Source organism: Megalops cyprinoides, chromosome 22 (genome assembly GCF_013368585.1).
Source record: "Megalops cyprinoides isolate fMegCyp1 chromosome 22, fMegCyp1.pri, whole genome shotgun sequence".
Lineage (NCBI taxonomy): Eukaryota > Metazoa > Chordata > Actinopteri > Elopiformes > Megalopidae > Megalops > Megalops cyprinoides.
Window position 1 is genome coordinate 18978335 of NC_050604.1, and position 20828 is coordinate 18999162.

The 20828-nt window shown below is 45.6% G+C and overlaps 1 protein-coding gene across 5 annotated transcripts in view; it reads left to right on the forward strand.

The window, feature by feature from the left end:
• LOC118769903 (RNA-binding protein 47-like) overlaps positions 1 to 20828 on the forward strand; it is a 36948-nt gene that overhangs the window by 13873 nt on the left and 2247 nt on the right. For 2 of the 5 annotated variants that reach the window (XM_036517294.1, XM_036517293.1), the window contains exons 3-4: positions 17952 to 19150; positions 20535 to 20741. In XM_036517294.1, the coding sequence (XP_036373187.1) occupies positions 17952 to 19150; positions 20535 to 20741 (1406 nt within the window). Of the gene's footprint in view, positions 1 to 2696; positions 2831 to 17951; positions 19151 to 20534; positions 20742 to 20828 lie in introns of those variants that run through there. The other 3 variants (XM_036517296.1, XM_036517295.1, XM_036517297.1) reach the window with 3 other exon arrangements.

Below are 20828 nucleotides of genomic sequence, written 5' to 3' on the forward strand. Positions count from 1 at the left end.
CCTGTGCATAGAGTCTTTTTTTCCTGAACTTTGACCAGCTAATTTAAAGGAGCTGTGTTCTTCATGGTGTAAGTCTTTAAAACTCTGTAATGCTAGGGGAGCTCCCGCTCTGTGAGCTCTGGATCGGTGTGAGCGCCACCTCGGCTGACCCCGGGGGCTCGTTTCATTACCTAAAGAAACTTGGCAGAGGCCCAGGGGGTCAGCTGGCCCGGGGCGTGACCCTGGCTGATGAGAAACCGGGTTCTGCAATTGGAGTGTGGCATTAAACAGCTTGCCTGTTAATGTTTCACACCCTGCTCGCTCACCAAGGGGCCTCATTCCACGCCCGTGCCGGACCCTCCTCACCGAGACAGGCGAGGAGAACTCTGAATTTATAGGTTTGTGTAAAATAGCAGCTGAGGATACCAGGGTAAACCTTGATATATGTAGGGTCAATAAGAACAATCATAGCATGAAGAAAGGATGGTAGAGTCGGGACATTTCTATGCATTGTCTTCAAAGTGATCAAACCTGGATTTCCACCTGAACAGTTCCACACATAAGCTGCTACTGAACAATATCCCACCACCGCAGCTGTTGTCATTTAGTTAGCTTTGGTGTCCTGCAGCAGTGTGAATGAAAGCTGAACATTCAGTTTTAACACTGCTGTTTGGCTCAGCATGTTTTTTGGCCAGTGCTGTGTGAGCACTGTGGTATTGGCCTACACCACAATATTTCAGACGTGTTGCACCCTTTTCCTGGTGGGCGGAGCAGCACGTTGCGTCATAGAGCACGACTTCTGACATGTGACATCATCTCTACATTGCTGTGACAACACATTTTGCAATACATGGCATTTCCAGAACTATTGAGAGAATGCTGGGAAACACAAGGGGAATTCTGACTCACTTCAACAGCACTTCAAAAGTTTAGGTTGTTGTTCTTTATATAATCAAAATGCAAAAATTAAATTAAAAAATTAATTAAATGTTGGTCTTCGTGGGCTTCTGTGTGTGACTCATTGAGACTGGCTGAAAGATACTATTCATTGGCTGTTTTAGAGTATTATGTTGCACCATGTGACAGCCTGGAATTTAAGGTACTTCAGCTGACTCTTGGATTTGGACACGAGTAGATTATCCGTGAAACATAACAAACACAAGATAAAGCCGATATGCAATGAAGTCCTGCAGAAATTCTTTGCTTTGTAGCTGAAGTTGTGTGTGTGTAGTGAACCAATCTGTCACCACATGTGTACCAGGGGCATTTGGAAGGTTAGAGATACCAGGGGAAACATAGTTTTACAGCAGGTGGCATATGTGGAAGTAAGGTGAGGACAGAATCATGAGAAGGTGGTGAGTTAGGGGTAATCCTCCCCCTGTATGTGGTGCACTAATGTAGGCAGTCATACCCCTACACGGCCTTGTAAACATGGGGTCCTGTCTTTTTCAAATTATTAGTTATCATCTATCATAGCTAGGGAATGAATGATATGGATTTGAGCTTTCAGCCCAGATCAGCTGCTTAAGGTGAAAAGGGTGAATCTGCGTGCAAACATGGCTTCTTCCTTTAAAGATACAGCTGAGTTACACTGGAACAGTAAATATTAGGGTTGGATTTTGAAATCACTTTCATCAAAGAATGGTTCACTGAAGAGAGAGGAACTGTTCCTCAACAGCAGAATAGATAACTTCAGCCCTCAATGGCTATAGTTCTGCTGGTTTTCTTTCTCCTCATCTATTAATTGCTTAATTAATAAAATTATTTGAATAGGAATTCACCTCACCTGGTGTTCCATATGTAAATCAGCTGATAACTGAAATGGAACTGCCTTTCCTTGCTCTACCACATAAGTTCTAGTAAATCTGGGTGAGGCAAAAACATACATTTGACCAGTAAGATATTGAAATTGTCATTGAGGAAAAAAAAAATATTGATTTTGGAATCTTATACTGATGTTCTCATAACCTGGCCACTGTTTCCATGATGATTCTCAGGGTTTTGCCTGAGCATGAAGCAATCGCGTTCTGAGCGATACGCTTGGCTATTTTTCAACCTGAGATAAGTTCCCTCCTATGTATGTCATATGTATGTGTATGTCACCCATAATGTTCTTTATCGAAAGGAATCTCGCACATCTCCCGAAAACCAAGACATACTATGCTTTGTTGTTTTTGCTGCTTTTGGTGGTCTCCATGAAAGACTAGTACTGCAGCATAGTATAGTGATCTGTGTAAACATATACTTTATTTCTGGTGGACCCACAGAGGTCACAAGGTAATTTAAGTCTGAGATGAATGGATAAACCTGAATAAATGATCACACTGGAACTTCGTATTTTCCGAGGGAAGCATTATAACGTACAAAGAGTAGAGCAAACACACATGCAGAGATGCATACAGAGACACAGTACACAAACACACATAATTTCACACTCTTATGAACACACATGCACAGATTATGCTTAACATTTTGTTCACCACTGTCAATGAACAACCTCACCCCTCCCCGGTACCATATCCATCACCTAACTTAAACCCAGGAACTTCGTTCCTTTATTCCCCTATCAGGGAGGGGGGAGGCACCAAGAGGGAGGGGGTGGGTGTGTGTGTGTGTGTGGGGGGGGGGTTACCTTCAGGAAACTGCCCCACCTCCCACAGCATTGTGTAAACACTCCCTTACCTTTAGCACCTTCTCAGCTGTGTGGCTTGGTGACACGGTTTGTTCCACAGTGGCTGAGGGCACATTGGAAGCAGGGGACAGAGAGAGAGAGAGAGAGACACCACTAACCACATCTCTGTATGTTCAAGCCCAGTGTCAGCCTAGTGTCCTCACACACACAAGGAGCCAGGTAGGGTGACAGCTCTTTTTTATACTTATACTTATTTATTGGTGGTTTGTTATATGTAAGGAGTCTGGCGCTGTTGGTGAGCGTTTGCTGAGCGTTTGGACTTTTGTGCAGGGTGATCACTTTGTGGCATGGCGCAGTGTTGAGGATTTTTTCCCCTTGACCACCCCTGTATCTGTGGGAAAGTGTGTCATTCTTTTCACAGCAGAGTTTGGGGGCTGGGAGGACCCTGTGTTTGGTGCCTGTAGGCAACCGTATTGGGACCAAACACTCTCACAGTGATAAAGCAATCTGCTTCCCCACCTTGTCTGACCTGTATGTACCAGGCCAAGGAGAAAAAAAAAAGTCAGGAGACATTTCTGGGAAAGAGAGGTGGTAACAGGTACGGAATGCAGGGCTGAGGAGCATTTCCCGAGCTGTGTAGGTGTGTGGTGATCACGCCAGACCAGTTTGGAGGTGCAGTATCAAATTGGTATCGAACCAGAGCAACCTGCAGAACAACGTGGCCTTAGATGCTTTCAGACATTTAAAAAGGCTATTGAAGGGTCTCTCCAAGGGTTTTTTATACCATGAAAAGCAACTGGAGCTGTTTGTCCTCTCTATTCATCTCGTAGTACTTAATGTGTGATCACTGGGTTTAATATATGAAGCATTTATGAATGATCCGTATGATCCCTATTATTGCCGTTGTTGATGTGCTCCTGTTACGTATCATATAGTGATTGCATGGTAAACTAATGATTTTTTTAAGAGAACAGTTCTAGATAACATTGAAGCATTACTGGGCCTGCTATTTCCTTCTCGTAATTTACTGGAATGTTTAACAGCCATAGGGGGATGACTTTGTTAACAATGGGGCAAACATGCGTGTCTGTCAGGTGTTATCGGTTTGGGATGAGGCAGCCGAGTGGTTTCCTGCTATGACTGTCGCATGTGCCTGAGTGTACATGTGATGGCGTTGGATTTACGGTGAGTCAGCGCTCGGCTCTCTGAGCTCCGCGCTCTCTCTCTCTGCGGTGTGTTTGCTGTCAGGGCGGGCCCAGGCCTCTGTTTGTGCTGCGTGAAACATTTACTAACGGGGCGCACACACATGTTTAACTGACAGAAAACATGACGGATTACTTATAACAAGGGGGGGCGTGAAAGCAATTCATTTCAACGTGCGCTTCCTTAATCAGATTTCTCTCTGTTTTCCTCCATATAATGGCAACAATGTGGTAGAATCTCAGCGTCATGCCCCATTCAAGTATGGGCAGCTGTCAGTTGGTCAAGGGCTTCTCACATGACATAAGCTGGTCCAGGAAGTGCAGGAGAGTTTGTGCTACCCAACGCACAAAGACAGCAAGGTCAAATTGCATCAGTGGTGGATGCACCATGAGAATGCATAAAGTGGCCTAAGGCAGGTTACCTGTATTCAGTAGTAGAAAGCCAGGGTGGAACTTATTTTCTGTTAAATGATTAAATGAAATGACGTACAGGCTCAGCCAATACCCTTACCTGAGGAGAATTTCACTCACCCTGTAACACATTTATAAGGTGAGACACTCGCCTGGGCTGTTGAGGTAAAGTTCCTTGCTCAAGGGCACCTCTACCTGAGACTCAGGTCCTGCGCGTTAACCACTGCAACACAATACACTGAGTAGCTTTGCTGGGATTGTCGGGGGGTGGGATGGCTGTGTTTGTGTATGTGTGTGCCTGTCACTCCAGGTGCACGCCCCCTGAGACCATTGTTAGCACGGGGAGGATTGTTTGGTCACGCCTCCTTTTTCACTCAAAGGGAGAAAGGGTTTATCAGGCTGACAGCATCAACTACAAACAATCAGAGGCCCAGAATCTCGAGGAGCTGCAGTGTTCTGGGCAGAGTGCGTCTGAAGCCACAACAATTACTCTGTTTTAATCCTGAAGGAATTATCTGATTGTCTTTTTTCTCATCCTTACGTAATGTTAGAATTTCCCCACGTCCTTTTTGTTAATGACCATTCTTTGGTTCAAGGTGAGATTCTTTATCACTGAACCTGGGTCCTATGGCAGCTTAAGTTGTCCATTCACTCAAAACAGAGGTCAAAGGAAAGGATCTTGGTACCCTGGTGTGTATGTGTGTGTGTGTGTGTGTGTGTGTGTGTGTGCGTGTGTATATGAGTGTATATGTGTGTGTCGGTGTATGTATGTGTGTGTGTGAGCGTGTGTGTGTGTGTGTGTATGTGTGTGTAAACGTGTGTGTGTGTGAGGTCTCTTGTGGAGACATTGCTGCTTCACTAATGTCAATCTGTGCTGCGGCTGAAAAACATTACCATGATGAGATTAATACATAGAAAACATTGCCCCTGACATTTTTAAAGATAAATATGTTTCATGTTTGTACAGCCGTGATGGATCTTTGGAATCACTTCAAATTCTCTCAACTTTCAAAATGTATTTTCAGCCTTTCTTCTTTGTAAATATTCACGAACGCATGAGTGCATGTGTGAGCTGGGAAGAACATGCTGTGCAGGTAGGAAAGCTCAGGTGTTCTCTGAGAGCCCTTTATTTTCAAACGGCACGAACGTGTCACGAAACTGGAAGAGGGCCCAGCCTGACAAGCGCAACAAAGGAAAAGTGGGGCGGGATGTAACGGCTCTCGTCTGCAAGGGGCTTACCCAGTTTCACTGCCTTACCCAGCGGGGCTGCGGGGCGGAGTATCCCCCCGGCGGGCGCGTTCTCCCTCGGTCTGGCACCTCCCTGGGAATGGGGGGGGGGGGGGGGGGATCCAGGGAGAGGAGAGGTGTGACGTATGGGGAGCTGCAGGCTCAGCCAGTGCTGTGAATCAGACTGTGCTGAAGTATGCCTCCACATCCATTCCCTGTGGGGCAGGGCAATGATGGGGTGCAGGTCTTGTAACCAAACGGTTGCTGGTTCGATGCCCCTTTGGAACAGTGCTGCTGTAACCTTGGACAAGGTACTTGACCCACAATTTCCTCAGCAAATAACTAGCTACCTGTATATAAATGGACAGCATGCGGAAATTGTAAAATATGTGAGTTGCTCCACATAAAAGCATCTGCTAAATGACAGTAATGTTTAGTCTGCCTTTTGTGTGCTTGCTTGCAAGCTTCCTCTTGCATTGATCTTATTTTATTTGAGATGCGAGAGCAACATGACATGAACAACATGTTATGGCGGTAGAACATTTCAAACTATTTTAAATTAGCCAAGCATATGTGCCTAGTACATCCAGCTGAACATTTTTCCTGGGGTTAATTTTCAAATACCTACCCCTGGATTCAATTAACATATTTTCATTGCTTTGAGTAAAAATGAAACTAAATACATCGGGATCTAAATGAATGACAGGTCACTAATTCAGGATGACCCTAGTGGGTTGTGGAAAGTCATGCTGGGTTCAAATGTGCAGCAACAGTACACTGGATGTGATGCAATTTCACATGAATCTCTTTCCAAGAGCCAAAATGATTTTTTTTTTTGTCAAATTGCTGAATCTAGCACATGGCTTCAACAGTCATGTGAAAAACCCCTTCCTTTGACTTCCTCTGTTAAGTTTAAATAAGGTCACTGAAGGCCCTTTCAGAGGTACAATTAAATACAGTGCCTGCAGCTGACAAATCAGACCGGTCGCCGCAGGTTAAACATTTTTTAAGTGTTGTGGTCTGTGGACATTTTAAAATGAATTTTCAATGATAAAAAAAATCATCTGCAGAGGATACGCAGCAGGTCACAGCAAGCGTGCGCGCAGAAATGAAACTGAATGGTTTGGGAAATGAAAGTGTGCTTGGGGAAGCCTGGGGAAAGCTGAACACCGAACAGCACGTAGCATGTCCGCTTTCAGCGCTACGGTCCCACCGAGCTGAGGGTTTTCTTTTCTCAGTCTCGGAGAGACCTTCCTTGCCTTTTCAGACAAGTGTACGTCTGCTTTTTTAGGACAGAGCTGTTCTGCTGTGTCATGGTCGCACCCTTGAAACGCTGGAGGAAGGGACACGGGTTCTTTTTAGAAAGTGCTGAGTCACGCTTGTGTGTGCATGAGCGTTCTGCCAGCGCAATAACGCAGAGGTGTTGGATTGCGCCACACGCTTGAGCACTGAGCAGGTTTACCAACGCCGGCCGCAGAGAGAGGACCGATGCTCACAACAGGCATGACAGGATGAGACAGAGATGCATCACCATCAGCTCTCCTCACTTCCACTTCAGCTCAGACAGACCTCTAGCTCAATGAAAGAGGGCATTGTTATCAATGATTGTTATGGCTGAATACAGGCAGACCTATGACAAAATGCACGCGCACACACACACACACACATACACACACACGCACACCCAGACCAACGTGCATCTGTGCTTTAGGAACGTATAAAGTCTGGAGGTCAAGACAAAAACAATCTGCAAGTGTCAATCTTGCCATGAAAGTGAAACGAATATTTGAACAGTAGCAGCTTCGCCTTTCTGAGGGAAACCACCACGTGGAACAGTAGATGGTATGCAGGTGTGTGCAAGTTGACCTGCCTGTGAAATAAACCAGATAGGAACAGGCAGTGCCAAAAAAATAAACCAGATGGGAACAAGTTGTGCCATTTGGTCTGGTGCTGAAGAATACATTATTCAGATCCAGTCAATCATCTCTCAGAGCAGGAGCTGACTTTACACTTGTGTTACTGTCATTACCATCATTCACTTAGCAGACCCGCTCATCCCCATTAATCGCATAATCTTACATCTTGCTCATTTCATAACCCTTTCCTGGAGCAGAATGTATTGGATTTATTGGAGCAGGTGGGGTAGACCAGCACCATCCCTCCATGGTTATAAACAACTCACCCTCACAGTCAGAATACAGGACACTAACCATTACACCGCGTGCAACTTAACCTTCACTGCAGTCAGGAGAATCACTTATTACAGTTTATCACTGGAAGAGCAGTGAACCACATGTGTGGGTCTCTCCCCAGTTCGATCATTAACTGTCTTGTTGGAGGACTGCCCACCAATGCCCTCTGACCTCTGCCAGTTTAATCTGGTCAGTGAATCTTGCACCACAGACCTGATGATTCGTCTGCTCTGGCTGTCAGTGTGAGTTAATCTTTGACCCGTTCTTATTATAATGGGAGGGCAGGGGGATTCAGCGGAAAGTTCCAGCATTGACCACTCAGAGTGATGCTGTATGCACTACTGTGCATGACATTCAGTCTAAACAATGGTGGATACCCAAAACTCCCTTTATGAATTCTTGACAGTGAAGTCCATTACCACAGACAAATGTGCTGAGTTTGAGATACTGATATTCTTTATTCATACTGATGATGAATAGACTTGTAAATCGAGATTATTGCTGGGTGTGAGGAAGCTGGCCAACACTTCTCACAAAACAAAAGAACAGAAGGATCAAACTTGCAAAAAATCAAATAACTTATTTTAAATACAAAGCAAAGAAACTCAGCCTTTTACACAAGCACCACAAGCTGCTCACAAGAGTGTAGCTCTGATCAGGCAGGTGTGGTTCATTAACCAATGGCTGGCTTCACATGCACGCGCATAATGACAATGGCAAATAGTTACACAGTTTGGCCTGGAATGTACTTGATAAAATAATCTCCTATTGGTAGGTTTGAATTGGATTGAAGACAAGGGGCCCTTGAACATTTAACATCTTAACAATTAACACAAACTAACAATTAACAAATATTCAGTTTCTAGGGGACAGGTGAAGGCTCTCCTTTACACTGGGGCCACAATTCACAAATTTCACCTGTGTTAATATCTCACACTTGACTTCACTGAGGAGTAACAGGCAATGAGTGGAACTTCTCAGTGTCATGAATTGAGCATATAGGCACATCAACCGCTTTAAATTCAGAATTAATCTCTGGGCCCTGAGTGGCAGATGTGTTGGCTCTGTCTGCAGTGTGCTTACAGTGTCTTGGACCAGTCACAGACAAATGCTGGCAATCTCTCAACACACAGTGATGTTTAACAAGCATCCAGTGTGGTTCTATGGGAAAATACACCAGGGGAAAGTGATTGGTTGGACATATCATGCCACTGAAAGGGTCATTGATGCGGTGCTGCTTGGCACATCTGAACAAACACCCTCCTTAAGGTTCATCGTCAACTCTTAATGACGTTTTTTTTTTTGTTTTCCCAGAAACCGTATCCTGGAAAGATATTCTAATCTCCGAGCGTATGTAAGCCGTGATGATTTTACAGGAAACAGCCCTGGGTGAACTTTAGGACCATCACGGCGAGAGCGGATAAAGTGTGCGTGTGTGCGGAGAAACACGAGAAGCCCGAATAGAAAAACGTTAGGCTCAGCCAGACAGTGGGGGCGTCGGTAACGCGTCCTGTTCTCGCCGGGGGAGAGCCTATGGGAGAGGCCGGAGCGTGTGTGTGTGGGAGAGGCGGAGATGAGGAACAGATCACTCCAGATCTCTTTATCACCTCAGCCGTTTCCTGCCAGCACTACCCCTTTCTCGCCTGTCTGAAGGGGAGCCTCGCGTGAACTCCGCTCCCTCGCGTATCAGGCCAGTGCGCCTGAGGACTGTGGAGTGCCATGGCCGCACTTTATTTTTCAGATTCGTCTTTGGGGGAGGACGGCTCATTCCTAGGCGGCTGCAGGGTGATGGATCGCAGCCTCTTTTAGTAACTGAGTGCTCTAAACGTGCCTTTTTTTTGTTACAGAGCTGAGCTATACAAAGCAGTATGTTTTTGTGCAAGAAAATGCTGAATTTGTCAGGGAGAGACCCATGCCGTGATGGATTTGGTTACTTGAGAAAACATTTAAAAATAAGAGGCAGACCATTACAGCACATGACATGATGTGAGTTGATAATATATTATATGGTAATATGATCTCACACGTCATAACCCAAAAACAGAAAACTGCAGGTCTTCTGTATTTTTTATGCTTGCTGTCAGGGTAATTGCATTGAAATGGTGTGCATCATGCAGACAGGTGATCCAACTGTGCAATACACAAAAGAACATAGAATATTGCTTGAAAGGAATATACTTTCAATATACTTCTAAAACACGCGCATCAGCAAAACAAAACCAGTCAGAATGCATACCCACGTCTGATCTTACACATTTACAAGGAAACACCCTTCACCTATGCCTGCTTCCCTGGCTCTCTCTTTTTCACTCTCCCAGCTTTCTCTCTCCCACTCAAACGCAGCACATCTCTTTTGGGGGGGGGGGGTTCTCTCTCTCTCTCTCCCTCCTCGCTCCACATTTGGCCATAAATCCGCTGGCCCATCCCCACCCTTAGCCACTCCAATGCAAGGTGTGCTGTTTGTGGAGCTTCAGCGGTGCCAGGAAGGCTGTTTACCGTTGTTATGTACACACATCATCGCTTTTGCTCCACTGATGCAACCAGGGGACTGCCCCACTGCAGCGTTGTGTCTCCGCCCCCACGCTCTCTGACAATGAGAGAGCTACGGACACAGAGGACTGTGGCAGCCACAGTCCGGGTGCTGTCAGTGGAGATACACACCCGGACAAGCCGCATGACAAACAGCCAAAAGCATAAAAACTGTGAGGCAGTGTAGCTGAATGTGCGCACACACACACACACACACACACACACACACACACACACGCTCACTGGCACGTAGACACTTGCACACCCACTTACACAATGCTCGCATACCGGGGAGTGCTTAATTACGAATTCATTCTGAAGAAGTAATAAGGGAGGGAATTATAACAATTCAAGGGAGGGAATTCAGAACAAATGAAACTATAAATACATCTAAAAAGACAGGACTTCACCTTCGGCAGTGTCTGAGCCAAGCCGGCCCTCTTGCCACCCTGCTCCACCCCACATACCTCTCCGAAATGTCAGCCCTACTACTTTCAATACCGCCCTCTGAAAAATCCATTAGTCACACGAGCCGTAGTGATCCAGGCACTCGTTGGTTTACACAACAGGCGTCTGTGCACCCCTTCCTTCCCCTGCTACCTTATCCTTCAGCTCCCGTGTGTCCACTCCACCGCACCCCCCCCCCCCCAACACACACACACACACACACACACACACCCCTCACTCCACCACAATGAATGAGTTCTGTTTTCAGTGGAAACAGATGACACCAGGAAGAGCCATCAGCGTTCCCAGGTCCACACTCCTTACCTGCTGCTCTTCCACTCTCTCTGGGTGCGTTCACAGTACTGGGACTAAAGTTTCAGGTTTTTCTCTGTTCTCTGCTGCCCTGCACCGCTCAGGGCCTGAGCGCATGCTGTGGGAAACTCAGACAGGCAGAGGAGGTAGGCTTGCTGTCCATTACTCTGCCTAACATGGTAGACCTGGAACTTATAAGTGTTATCGACTGTGTCCATGGCTACTCTTATGCTGTGCTGCCCATTGTTTTGCCTTTAGCTTTTAAGTCTTCTAAACTGTCATTCAGCTTATAACAAATGCTTTGTTTGACGTGTGTGTGTGTGTGTGTGTGTGTTTTTTTTTTATGTCTGAGAGAATTAGCATCTAACTATTTTTGTGGATTGTTCAGATTGTTTAGATGCCTTTTTTGCAATTTAAATGCAAATACTTTAAGGCATCAAAAATTGCTTCACTATATTGTGATCGTCTTTTCTGAGCTTTTGTGCTTTTTAAAAAAGTAGAATGAGTCCTGACGTTTATGCAATGTGTGTGATGTTAAAAACAGTGGGGGTCAAATTGAGTAAGAAACAGGTGCTTTGTTCTCAGTAGCGTGGGATGTGTTGTGGTTTCAGGTGTTGAGATGATCCACTGACTATACTGTTGTATAGTGGCCTGAGGGCCAGACCAAGGTGCAGAGACTCACTGCTGAGCCTTTTGGGGGTCAGATATTTTCCCCCAGCTCAGCTCCACTCACATTGTCCTCTCGGGACTTCTGATTGCTCTTGACACCTTTTGAGTTGACGTGAGTGACGCATTAGACAAACTGCCAGTGTCTGTACGGTCTGAATGAGGTGAACCAACCACACACAGGCACACATGCGCATGGTTACGTCAGTGCTGTGTAACTGGTTCTGAGTCAGTGGTGTAGTGTTGTGGTGATTTCACCTCCTCTTGGCATTTGCTGTGTTTTAATGTGTTGGAGGTTGTAGTGTGGTTTTTGGATCAATTTCGCCAGTCTACTGTAAGGGTCAGTCAACTCTTTCTTGCAGCTATGTTTATACAATTTTATTATATTGCAATATTAACATGTGTTCATATGCTTTAAAAACTGCAGGTTTTAACCCATCTAGTTGGTGAGGGTTGGTGACTTTCAACTGATCGCCAGTATTGCCCATTGACAAAATGGCCACGTCCATAGGTGTGAATGATGAATGAAAACTTTCTGCTCTTATCAGGCTGTTCAATCAAGACTCATGACCTGAAAATAGCCCATTGTCCTGGCTTCTTTGCTCATCACAAAGAGAAACTAAATGCTTTCCACACTAACTCTCGATTTTATCTGTTGGGAGTAGGGGGGCAAAGTTTCCATTGTTCCACAATAGACTGTAAGTTTATGTTTCATAAATACAGATACTTACCTCTTTGTGCAGAAGATAGTTTTTTTTTGTTTCTGATGAACAACATACTGTTTTAACTGTGTGTGAGTGGAATGTGGTTGTTCGTGACACCATCACTGGTTATTCTATGGAAGCTTGTCGAGTACACAATACTTGAACATACAGTCTACTTGAATTACTATAAGAATATCTAACAAAGCTTTCTTTGGAGTAGCATTTGGATGCTGTGGGTAAATCCATATCATATAGTGAGCCACTGTGGGTCTTTTCAGTTTGTGTTGCACTCTCCTTGAATTAAAAAAACTCTGACTAGACCTTACACAAGAAGACATCAGATAGGCAGGTAAATCAGTCTCATAAGTAATAGAAAACTGACTGAACATGCATACATGCCAAAACAAAGTCACACCTTACATGACATCATTGTTATTTAGCAGACACTCCTATCCAGAGTGACTTACATAGGTTATAGTTTTTACGTTATTCATTTATACAGCTGGACATTTTACTGAGGCAGTTGTGGGTTAAGTATCCTTGCCCAAGGGTACAGCAGCAGCGCCCCAGCAGAGAATCGAACCTTTCAGTTACGAGCCCTGCTCCTTACCACTATGCTACAGGCACACTTTAACTTCACAGAGTGACGATGAAGGTCACAGGTTCCTTTTCCTTGGAACCAGCAGAAAAAGCCTACACGTTTCTCCATCTCCTCTTCTCCCCCTACCGCCCAAAAAAGTCTCCCTGAGATGGAGTGAGAACTATTTGCGTGACGATTCTGTGACCTCAAAAACAAAGAAGGGGAGCAAAAACGGAAGCCGCCCTTGCAGCGCGAGAAAAAGAAATCTCATACTGAGAAAAACTAATAGAAATGAATCACCCTTATTGTAAGATGATGGATTTTGTAAAAAATTGGCTTTTTTCACAGGCTGTGATTTATGTTACCTGTGATTAATCATTCACCCTCCGCTGCTTCAGGTCACCTCTGCCCTAGCCTCGCATGACCGTAGAGTTCAGCCCTGCAGAGCAGGAAGGAAGAGGAGCTCTGCTCTACAGGGCAGTGAGTCAATAACCAATGGCCCTCTCTCTCGCTGCCCCGGCCCTCACTAACTATTTCATTAGATTGATATTGTACCCCGGAGCAGCTCTGTCTCGGGTTTTATTCAGAGACAGTTCCTCATCAGTGAGATCCAGCACTCTACTTTATTTCCTGTCCTGGCGTAAAGAGTTCCTGTGCCAGGTTAAAAACTTCTGACCTCTGCTTGAAGGGTTCTGGCTCTGGCTGTTATCTGTCACCTCATTCGTGAATATTTATAAACAGAAAGGCTGAAAATACATTTTGAAAGTTGAGTGAATTGGCGTTTGAAGTGATTCCAAATATCCATTATGGCCTAGGCAAACATGAAAGTGTTTTAACTCTTTATCTTAAAAAAGTGTCAGGGACAAAGATGTAGTCTATGTAGTCATTAATCTGTTGCTCATTTAACTTGAATGGATATGCTTATGTTCTATTGTGCTGGAAGTTGCTCTGGATAAGAGTGTCTGCTAAATGTATGTAATGTAATGTAATCATGGTAATGTTTTTAAAGCCTAGCACAGCACATTAGTGAAGCAGCAATGTCTCCACAAGAGACCTCGCACACACGTTCACAAACACACACACAGGCACGCACACACACACACTCTCTCTCTCTCTCTCTCTGTTGTGTCTCACATATTTTTCTGCCGCTCTCACAGTCCTTTCCTCATGTCTGGGCCGGTGGCTGCTGGTGTTCTCAGTTCTGCTTCTTGGCAGGTCACACTTCTCGCAGTAAACTCCAAATGGACACGCTGAGTTTCACTTCCTGAAAACCTCCGGCTTCAGCTCCAAGCATGAGACTGAGCGATACAGCGCGGATGCACTGTAATGTCTGCTTGGCTAAGATTCCTTATTTTCACATCAAACTGTATACATTTCAATAGGTTATATTCAATATATACTTGAGTTACAATGATATATTACCTAAATAGCAAATTACTGTACAGAGCTGTTCATGGAGTTACCTTCCACTCCTCCTGTTGATATGTATGTAATTGAAGATTGAAATCATTTGACTATGCATCATGACCAAAACTGGACATGACAATACTCTCTCTGGGTCTGACTTTCTCATCAATGCCTTGTGAAGACCTTTGCTGTGAGTTGTGGCCATGGATGCTGTTCCCTCACACACACACACACACACACACACACACACACACACACACACACACTAACCATCTCCAGGTCTTGTACAGTCTCAGTTCCTGAACACCAGACAGGGGAACATGATGCAGTGCTTTTTCCCAGAATGCTACATGACATGCAACTTTGCAAAGGTTTCAATCAGTCAGGAACTACATCGGCAACCACAGAGTTCAGTCCAACAGTGTTGCAAAAGCTCCATGCAGTTATTCCAGGGTCTGGGCGTGAGTTCTGAACAGTTATGAATCATCTGATCATCTTGCATGTTTTTTTTTGAGCAAAGTGGGAACAATAGATGTTTTGCAGAAACACTCTAATATAAATGTACTGTACAAAATAGTAAAGGGAAATTGATGTAACCCCACAGGCCAGCAGCTTCAACAAATAAAAACGTAAAATAGAAACAACAGGATTTCTATACACAATGCATTCTTTGCTGGAATACATTACAATGAGTACTCACGGAGTAAAGAAAAGAGTGTAAATATGAGTGATAATGCTAATGTGGTATAGTAGTATGTTTCCCTCAGAATCTTCGCTGAACTGCTAAATGCCATGGACTTGTGGTTGGATTAATTGGATTTGTAATCCAAAGATTGTTGGAACTCTGGGTGGGGCATTGCTGTTGTACCCTGGTGCACTTATACACTGCCTCTGTAAATTGTACCGTTCTCTGCATTTTCTGTTGTTGCTCACTAATCTGAGTTTTCCTTTCCCCTCTTAATGGCATACTCCACTACTATCTACCAGCCGTTACATTGACTGCAGGAGACTGAATTGCATCTTAACTCCAGCTACGAGCAAAATAAGTTTTTCTCTGAGTTGTAATGACGAGCTATAGATGATGTTGTGAACTTTTCATCAGGGGTCAAGAGGTCAAATCCAGTGCTGATTTGGGTGGATGGACCTATTTCAGGAGAAGACAAGCAGTTATAAAGTAATTTCTGTTATGTTGTGGCTTTGGACAAAAGCATGAGTCAAATCAATAATCAGGCATAGATCAGTGTTATAATTTTAACAATGATATCTGCAGTGACTGAAATTTAAGTTCACTCTGATACGAAAGTTCAGTCTGGTTGTTCAAGCAACGCAGTTTCTCTCCCACCATCATCTCCCGTACTTACCCCCGGCATGACAACTGCCTGACAACCTCTAGGCATTTGGCAGTTCCTCTGCTCATTGGGGCACATCCTGAACCCATCTTCTCGTCTCACTGGCCCCCTAGTGGTATAACGAGCTACCTGCAGCTGTCAGAACAGCGGAATCTCTCCATCTTCTAGCACTGTGTAAAGAATTGGACTTCACCTTGGTTCTAATAACTTGAACCTAGCACCTGACACCTGATATACATATCTCACACATCTTTGTTGGTTCCCAGGATACTATGATGTATTTACTGTGATGAAAGCTATTCTTGCTCTCAAGTACCAGTCTTTGGCTGATGTACATGTGTTGCTTGGATAACTAAGCATTGTGTGAATAGTAACACAATAATAATTGAGGGCAGATTTTAGCATTGATTTCCAGATTGATACTCATTTGCTGGCTGTACCTGTTGAGCTCTGTCTTCTTGTTCCTGGGATACGCACTTAACATACCTTATCCTGACAGTCATGTAAGGCATATATATGGATAGTACCGTGGTGAACATACAGCCACAAAGAAGCTCTCAGATTTGAAGGACATGCATTTCAATTGTGTTTAGACAAAGGGAAGACAACGGGTTAGGCTTAAACTGAATGAAAATTTAAATGAAAATGTTTCAAAGGTAAAAAGTGTGTGGAGGAATTCACGATCCCATGATGAAGGTTACTTATTACTAACCTTTAGACCATGGAAAGGCAGGGTGTCCAGTCTTATACAGCATAATCACAGTCACGCACTGGAAAAACCTACCTCTTGCATTTTTTCAGCGCTGTGTCATCGCACTGAGGTGATAAAGCCGATAACAGAGGGGCGTGCCAACGTTTCATGTGGAAAGTCAAGGGAGGACTATAGATACAGTGCTCCTTAATGCGTAACTGAATAGCTTTCCTAGTGGTAGTGTTCTTAGAAATAGGCACCGTGACACTAAGCGTGGTAACACTCTTCAGTTTACCATGAATTTCAAGCAGATAGGCATTATCCAATTTTAGATAATGCTTCCCTTTTGGTCTCTCCTTTTTCCTCTCTTCTTTTTTCCTATCTCCATTTTTAGTATGCTGTGTGTCGAAGTAGCCATGCTAGGTTGATCTTTTGTCGCCGTTGCTGTCTCTGTGCCAGGTTACCACTTGGTTTGGCCTTTCAGAGGCTGTCTTCTCTTCCCCTCCCAGGCCCTGACATGCTCCTCGCTGTTTCAGAGGGTGATGTGGCGGAGGTACTGAAGCTTGTATCCCTGACTTAGACGGGATTAGTGCTGTAGTGGGCGTGTGGCATATCAGGTCGAGCTTGGTTCTTGTTGACATGGCACTGTTACTGAGTGTCGCAAGTGCGTTCTGTTCACCTCACATCTTGTCATAGACCTACGAGCCTCACACGCAAAGACATAAGGTGTGAAGAAATGAACAACAGAGCATAGAGGTGGAAAGGAAAATGTGAGCAAGGAGGATTTAGCTTTTTTTAAAACTCTCAAGCCTGACCTTCACTTAACTTGGTTCAGTTCAACACTGGCGGCAGTATACAGAGGTGCAAGGCCAGTCAAAATGGCTCCCTAGTGGAGAGGGTGGGAATTATTGTGGCTGATAGCAGCCAAAATGAAAAAGGTTTTTGTTGTGGTGATTTGCATAGATTTTGGTTGTCCCAATTTGCATTGCTTTTTGTAGCATCCATTTTCATTGTTTTTGCATGTTGGTGTATCTAATAAGCCCCCCCCCCCCCAACCAGAGTGAGTTCCCAGATTTTTCTTTGCTATTTTATGTGGGGAGCACAGGTGCTTTCAAATCACATATCTGGTAACACTATAAAGTTATCTAAAACAATAATTAATCCCCAACTGAAATGTCCTGCCAGCAATGAAAAGTAGAGATATTTGGTAATATTTCATGTAAGAAGGATTATTGGCTCCCTTTACTTTTTGTTATAGAATATCTTCAATGCAGTCAGGCTTACTTTTTTACAGCTGGAGACTTCAGCATGGCATTTTTGTTAACATTTTTATGACATATTCATGACTGATTTTTTAATAAAGTTAGTCACTAATTTTGTAAAAATTCTTAATCAATGACAGGAAAAACTGTGGCAGGAAACATGATGTTACACATTACCATTTTCTAAGGCAATTTAAGAGAGCGAGTCAGTATGAAGCGTAATACAACCTCATAGCTCATCCATTGAACCTGAATTCTCCTGTCTGTGTAGCCTGCAGTGACAGATAACATTGCATGCATAAGTTGGAATTCTTAAAGCAGAAAAGTCCTTCTTACTCTCCCCCTCCTCTCCTCTCCTCAGGCCCCAGAAGAGATTGGATGGTTGTAGCAGAATGACAGCAGAAGACTCCGCCTCTGCCCCCACCATGAGTAACTCAAACCCCTCCGGCTCCAAGCCCGCTGGCCACACCCATCCTGCCCACCATACCCCCGTCGGTGTGCCCGAGGGCGTGGCGGGAGCCCCCAACGAGGGCGCCCTGGTGGCTCTGATGGAGCGCACGGGCTACGGCATGGTCCAGGAGAACGGCCAGCGCAAATACGGCCCCCCGCCAGGCTGGGAGGGCCCCGCCCCGCCGCGGGGCTGCGAGATCTTTGTGGGCAAGATCCCGCGCGATGTCTACGAGGACGAGCTGGTGCCTGTGTTCGAGCTGGTGGGCCGCATCTACGAGATGCGCCTGATGATGGACTTCGACGGGAAGAACCGGGGCTATGCCTTCGTCATGTACACACAGAAGCACGAGGCCAAGCGGGCCGTGCGGGAGCTCAACAACTACGAGGTGCGCCCGGGCAGGCTGCTTGGCGTCTGCAGCAGCGTGGACAACTGCCGGCTGTTCATCGGCGGTATCCCCAAGACCAAGAAGCGCGAGGAGATCCTGGAGGAGGTCTCCAAGGTGACGGAGGGTGTGCTGGACGTCATCGTCTACGCCAGTGCCGCCGACAAGATGAAGAACCGCGGCTTCGCCTTCGTGGAGTACGAGAGCCACCGGGCAGCCGCCATGGCCCGGCGCAAGCTGATGCCAGGCCGCATCCAGCTGTGGGGCCACCAGATCGCCGTGGACTGGGCCGAGCCCGAGATCGACGTGGACGAGGACGTGATGGAGACGGTCAAGATCCTCTACGTGCGCAACCTGATGATCGAGACGTCGGAGGAGATGCTGCGGCAGATCTTCAGCCAGTTCAACCCGGGCTGCGTGGAGCGCGTCAAGAAGATCCGCGACTACGCCTTCGTGCACTTCGCCAGCCGGGAGGACGCCGTCGTCGCCATGGACAACCTCAACGGCACCGAGGTGGAGGGATCCTGCGTGGAGGTCACCCTGGCCAAGCCCGTTGACAAGGAGCAGTACACCCGCTACCAGAAGGCCTCCAAAGGCACCGCACCCGTAGCCACCCAAGAAGCCTCCCAGTCCGGCTACGTTTACCAGTGTGACCCCTACACGCTAACCTACTACGGATACCCCTACAGCACACTGATAGGACCCAACAGGGACTACTTCATAAAAGGTTAGACTTTGCCTCTTCTCTCACACAGCTTTCCCAGTGTTTTTTGTAAGTGATGTAAGTTTTCAGTGTTAAAAATACAGACCGTGAAACTACCACTGATCATTCTGAGGATGCTGTTGTGTTCAATAAGCTGTTACAGAATCACACAGTTAATCACCTGAAAGGTGAAATTGATTAACCCAGGGAGTATTTTTCCTGTCTGAGTGTTGGCTGACCTGGTGTGGCAGTGTTCTTGGTGTTAGTGGGGAAATCTTTCGTGAAACATTTAAGATCATTTGTTTCCTCTCTAAAGTCGGCCCAGTACACTTTAATCAGTTTTTTTTTAATCCCTCATCGGTTGAATAATTCATTTCAAATACATTTGATTAATTCTTTGCTCCTTGAATGAAAACATCTCCTCGTGACATGACATCACATGATGACTCTGCAGTTTCTGTCTAACACCTTCTCCCGCCATCCGTACCTTCCGTTTCAGTACCCACCCATTTCACCACACTCCGCGGGTGCAGAAAGTTTAGCTTATTCTTGCGTCTCTGGTCACCTTGTGGCTTACACTATGTTTGGGAGCATTTCATTCCCACTACACAGCTCAATCCAGTGTAGAAACCAAGAGCACTGTGTGGTGCTAGTCAGCCTCCTCTGGTTTTCCCAGAGTTTTGCCCACACCTCCTGAGACAGCCCTCCACTCTCCAGCTCTCCCTCTTATATCAATCCAAGGTCAAACAAGACAATGAGAGGAGGAGGAGAACAGAGTGGGAATAATGCTGGGATTTAAACTGAGCCCAGGGTGCAACTGTACAGCTCGCTTTGAATGCAGGCTGTTTCACATTAGCGTCACTGGTTTCATACTGATGGGGAGATTTAGCCGTAAGCTGAAATAACCAGGGCCACGCTGCCTTTTGAGACGGCTTCCCACAAGAGAGCGGAAGATTTTGTTTAATGTAGGATCAGGTCACTACTAATACACATTTAATAGACTCTGCACAAAATTACCGTATGCAAACCAGCAGCAGAGATATTGCAGAGATTTCAAAAAAGGTTGGAAAAAGGGAGTCTCATAAGAAAGAGTATCATAAGAGCACACTTTAATGTGTTTCAACCTTAGCTGGGATATCCTTTATCATATACACGACCCCAAAATTTAAACAATTAAAACACGCTATCAGGGAGCAGTATTCATATTAAACAAATCACAAATTCTAGGTGAAACACCAATATGGCATCCCCGAAAACATGACATCAATCTCCGACCCTAGCTGTCCCCAGCCCAGAACCGTGGAAAAACTCACATGGTTCTCAGGCGTCAGTGTTCTTCACATCTGAGCCAGACGTGGGGCAGAGCGGCCCCTTTCTGAACAGGAGGGTCTCTCGTTTGTATCTCAAGCAGGTACTGTAAGAGGCCGAGGGCGCGCGGCCACTGGGAATAGGGGGCCGGGCCCACGGGGCTCCTACCTAGGGGGTTATTCGGCCGGCCGAGGTATCTACAGCCGCTACCACGATGGGAAGGCCAAACAGCAGGACAAGCCCTACGAGCTGGTCCCCAACCTGGAGCTGACCACGGTCAACCAAGCGGGCCTCAAGCCTGGCACAAGTCAGTGTGAGACTCCCCCCCCTTCCACGCTCACTCCGCCCCCCAGCCCCGCCCCCTTACCCCTCTTTGTCAGAACAGCTGCTGTCA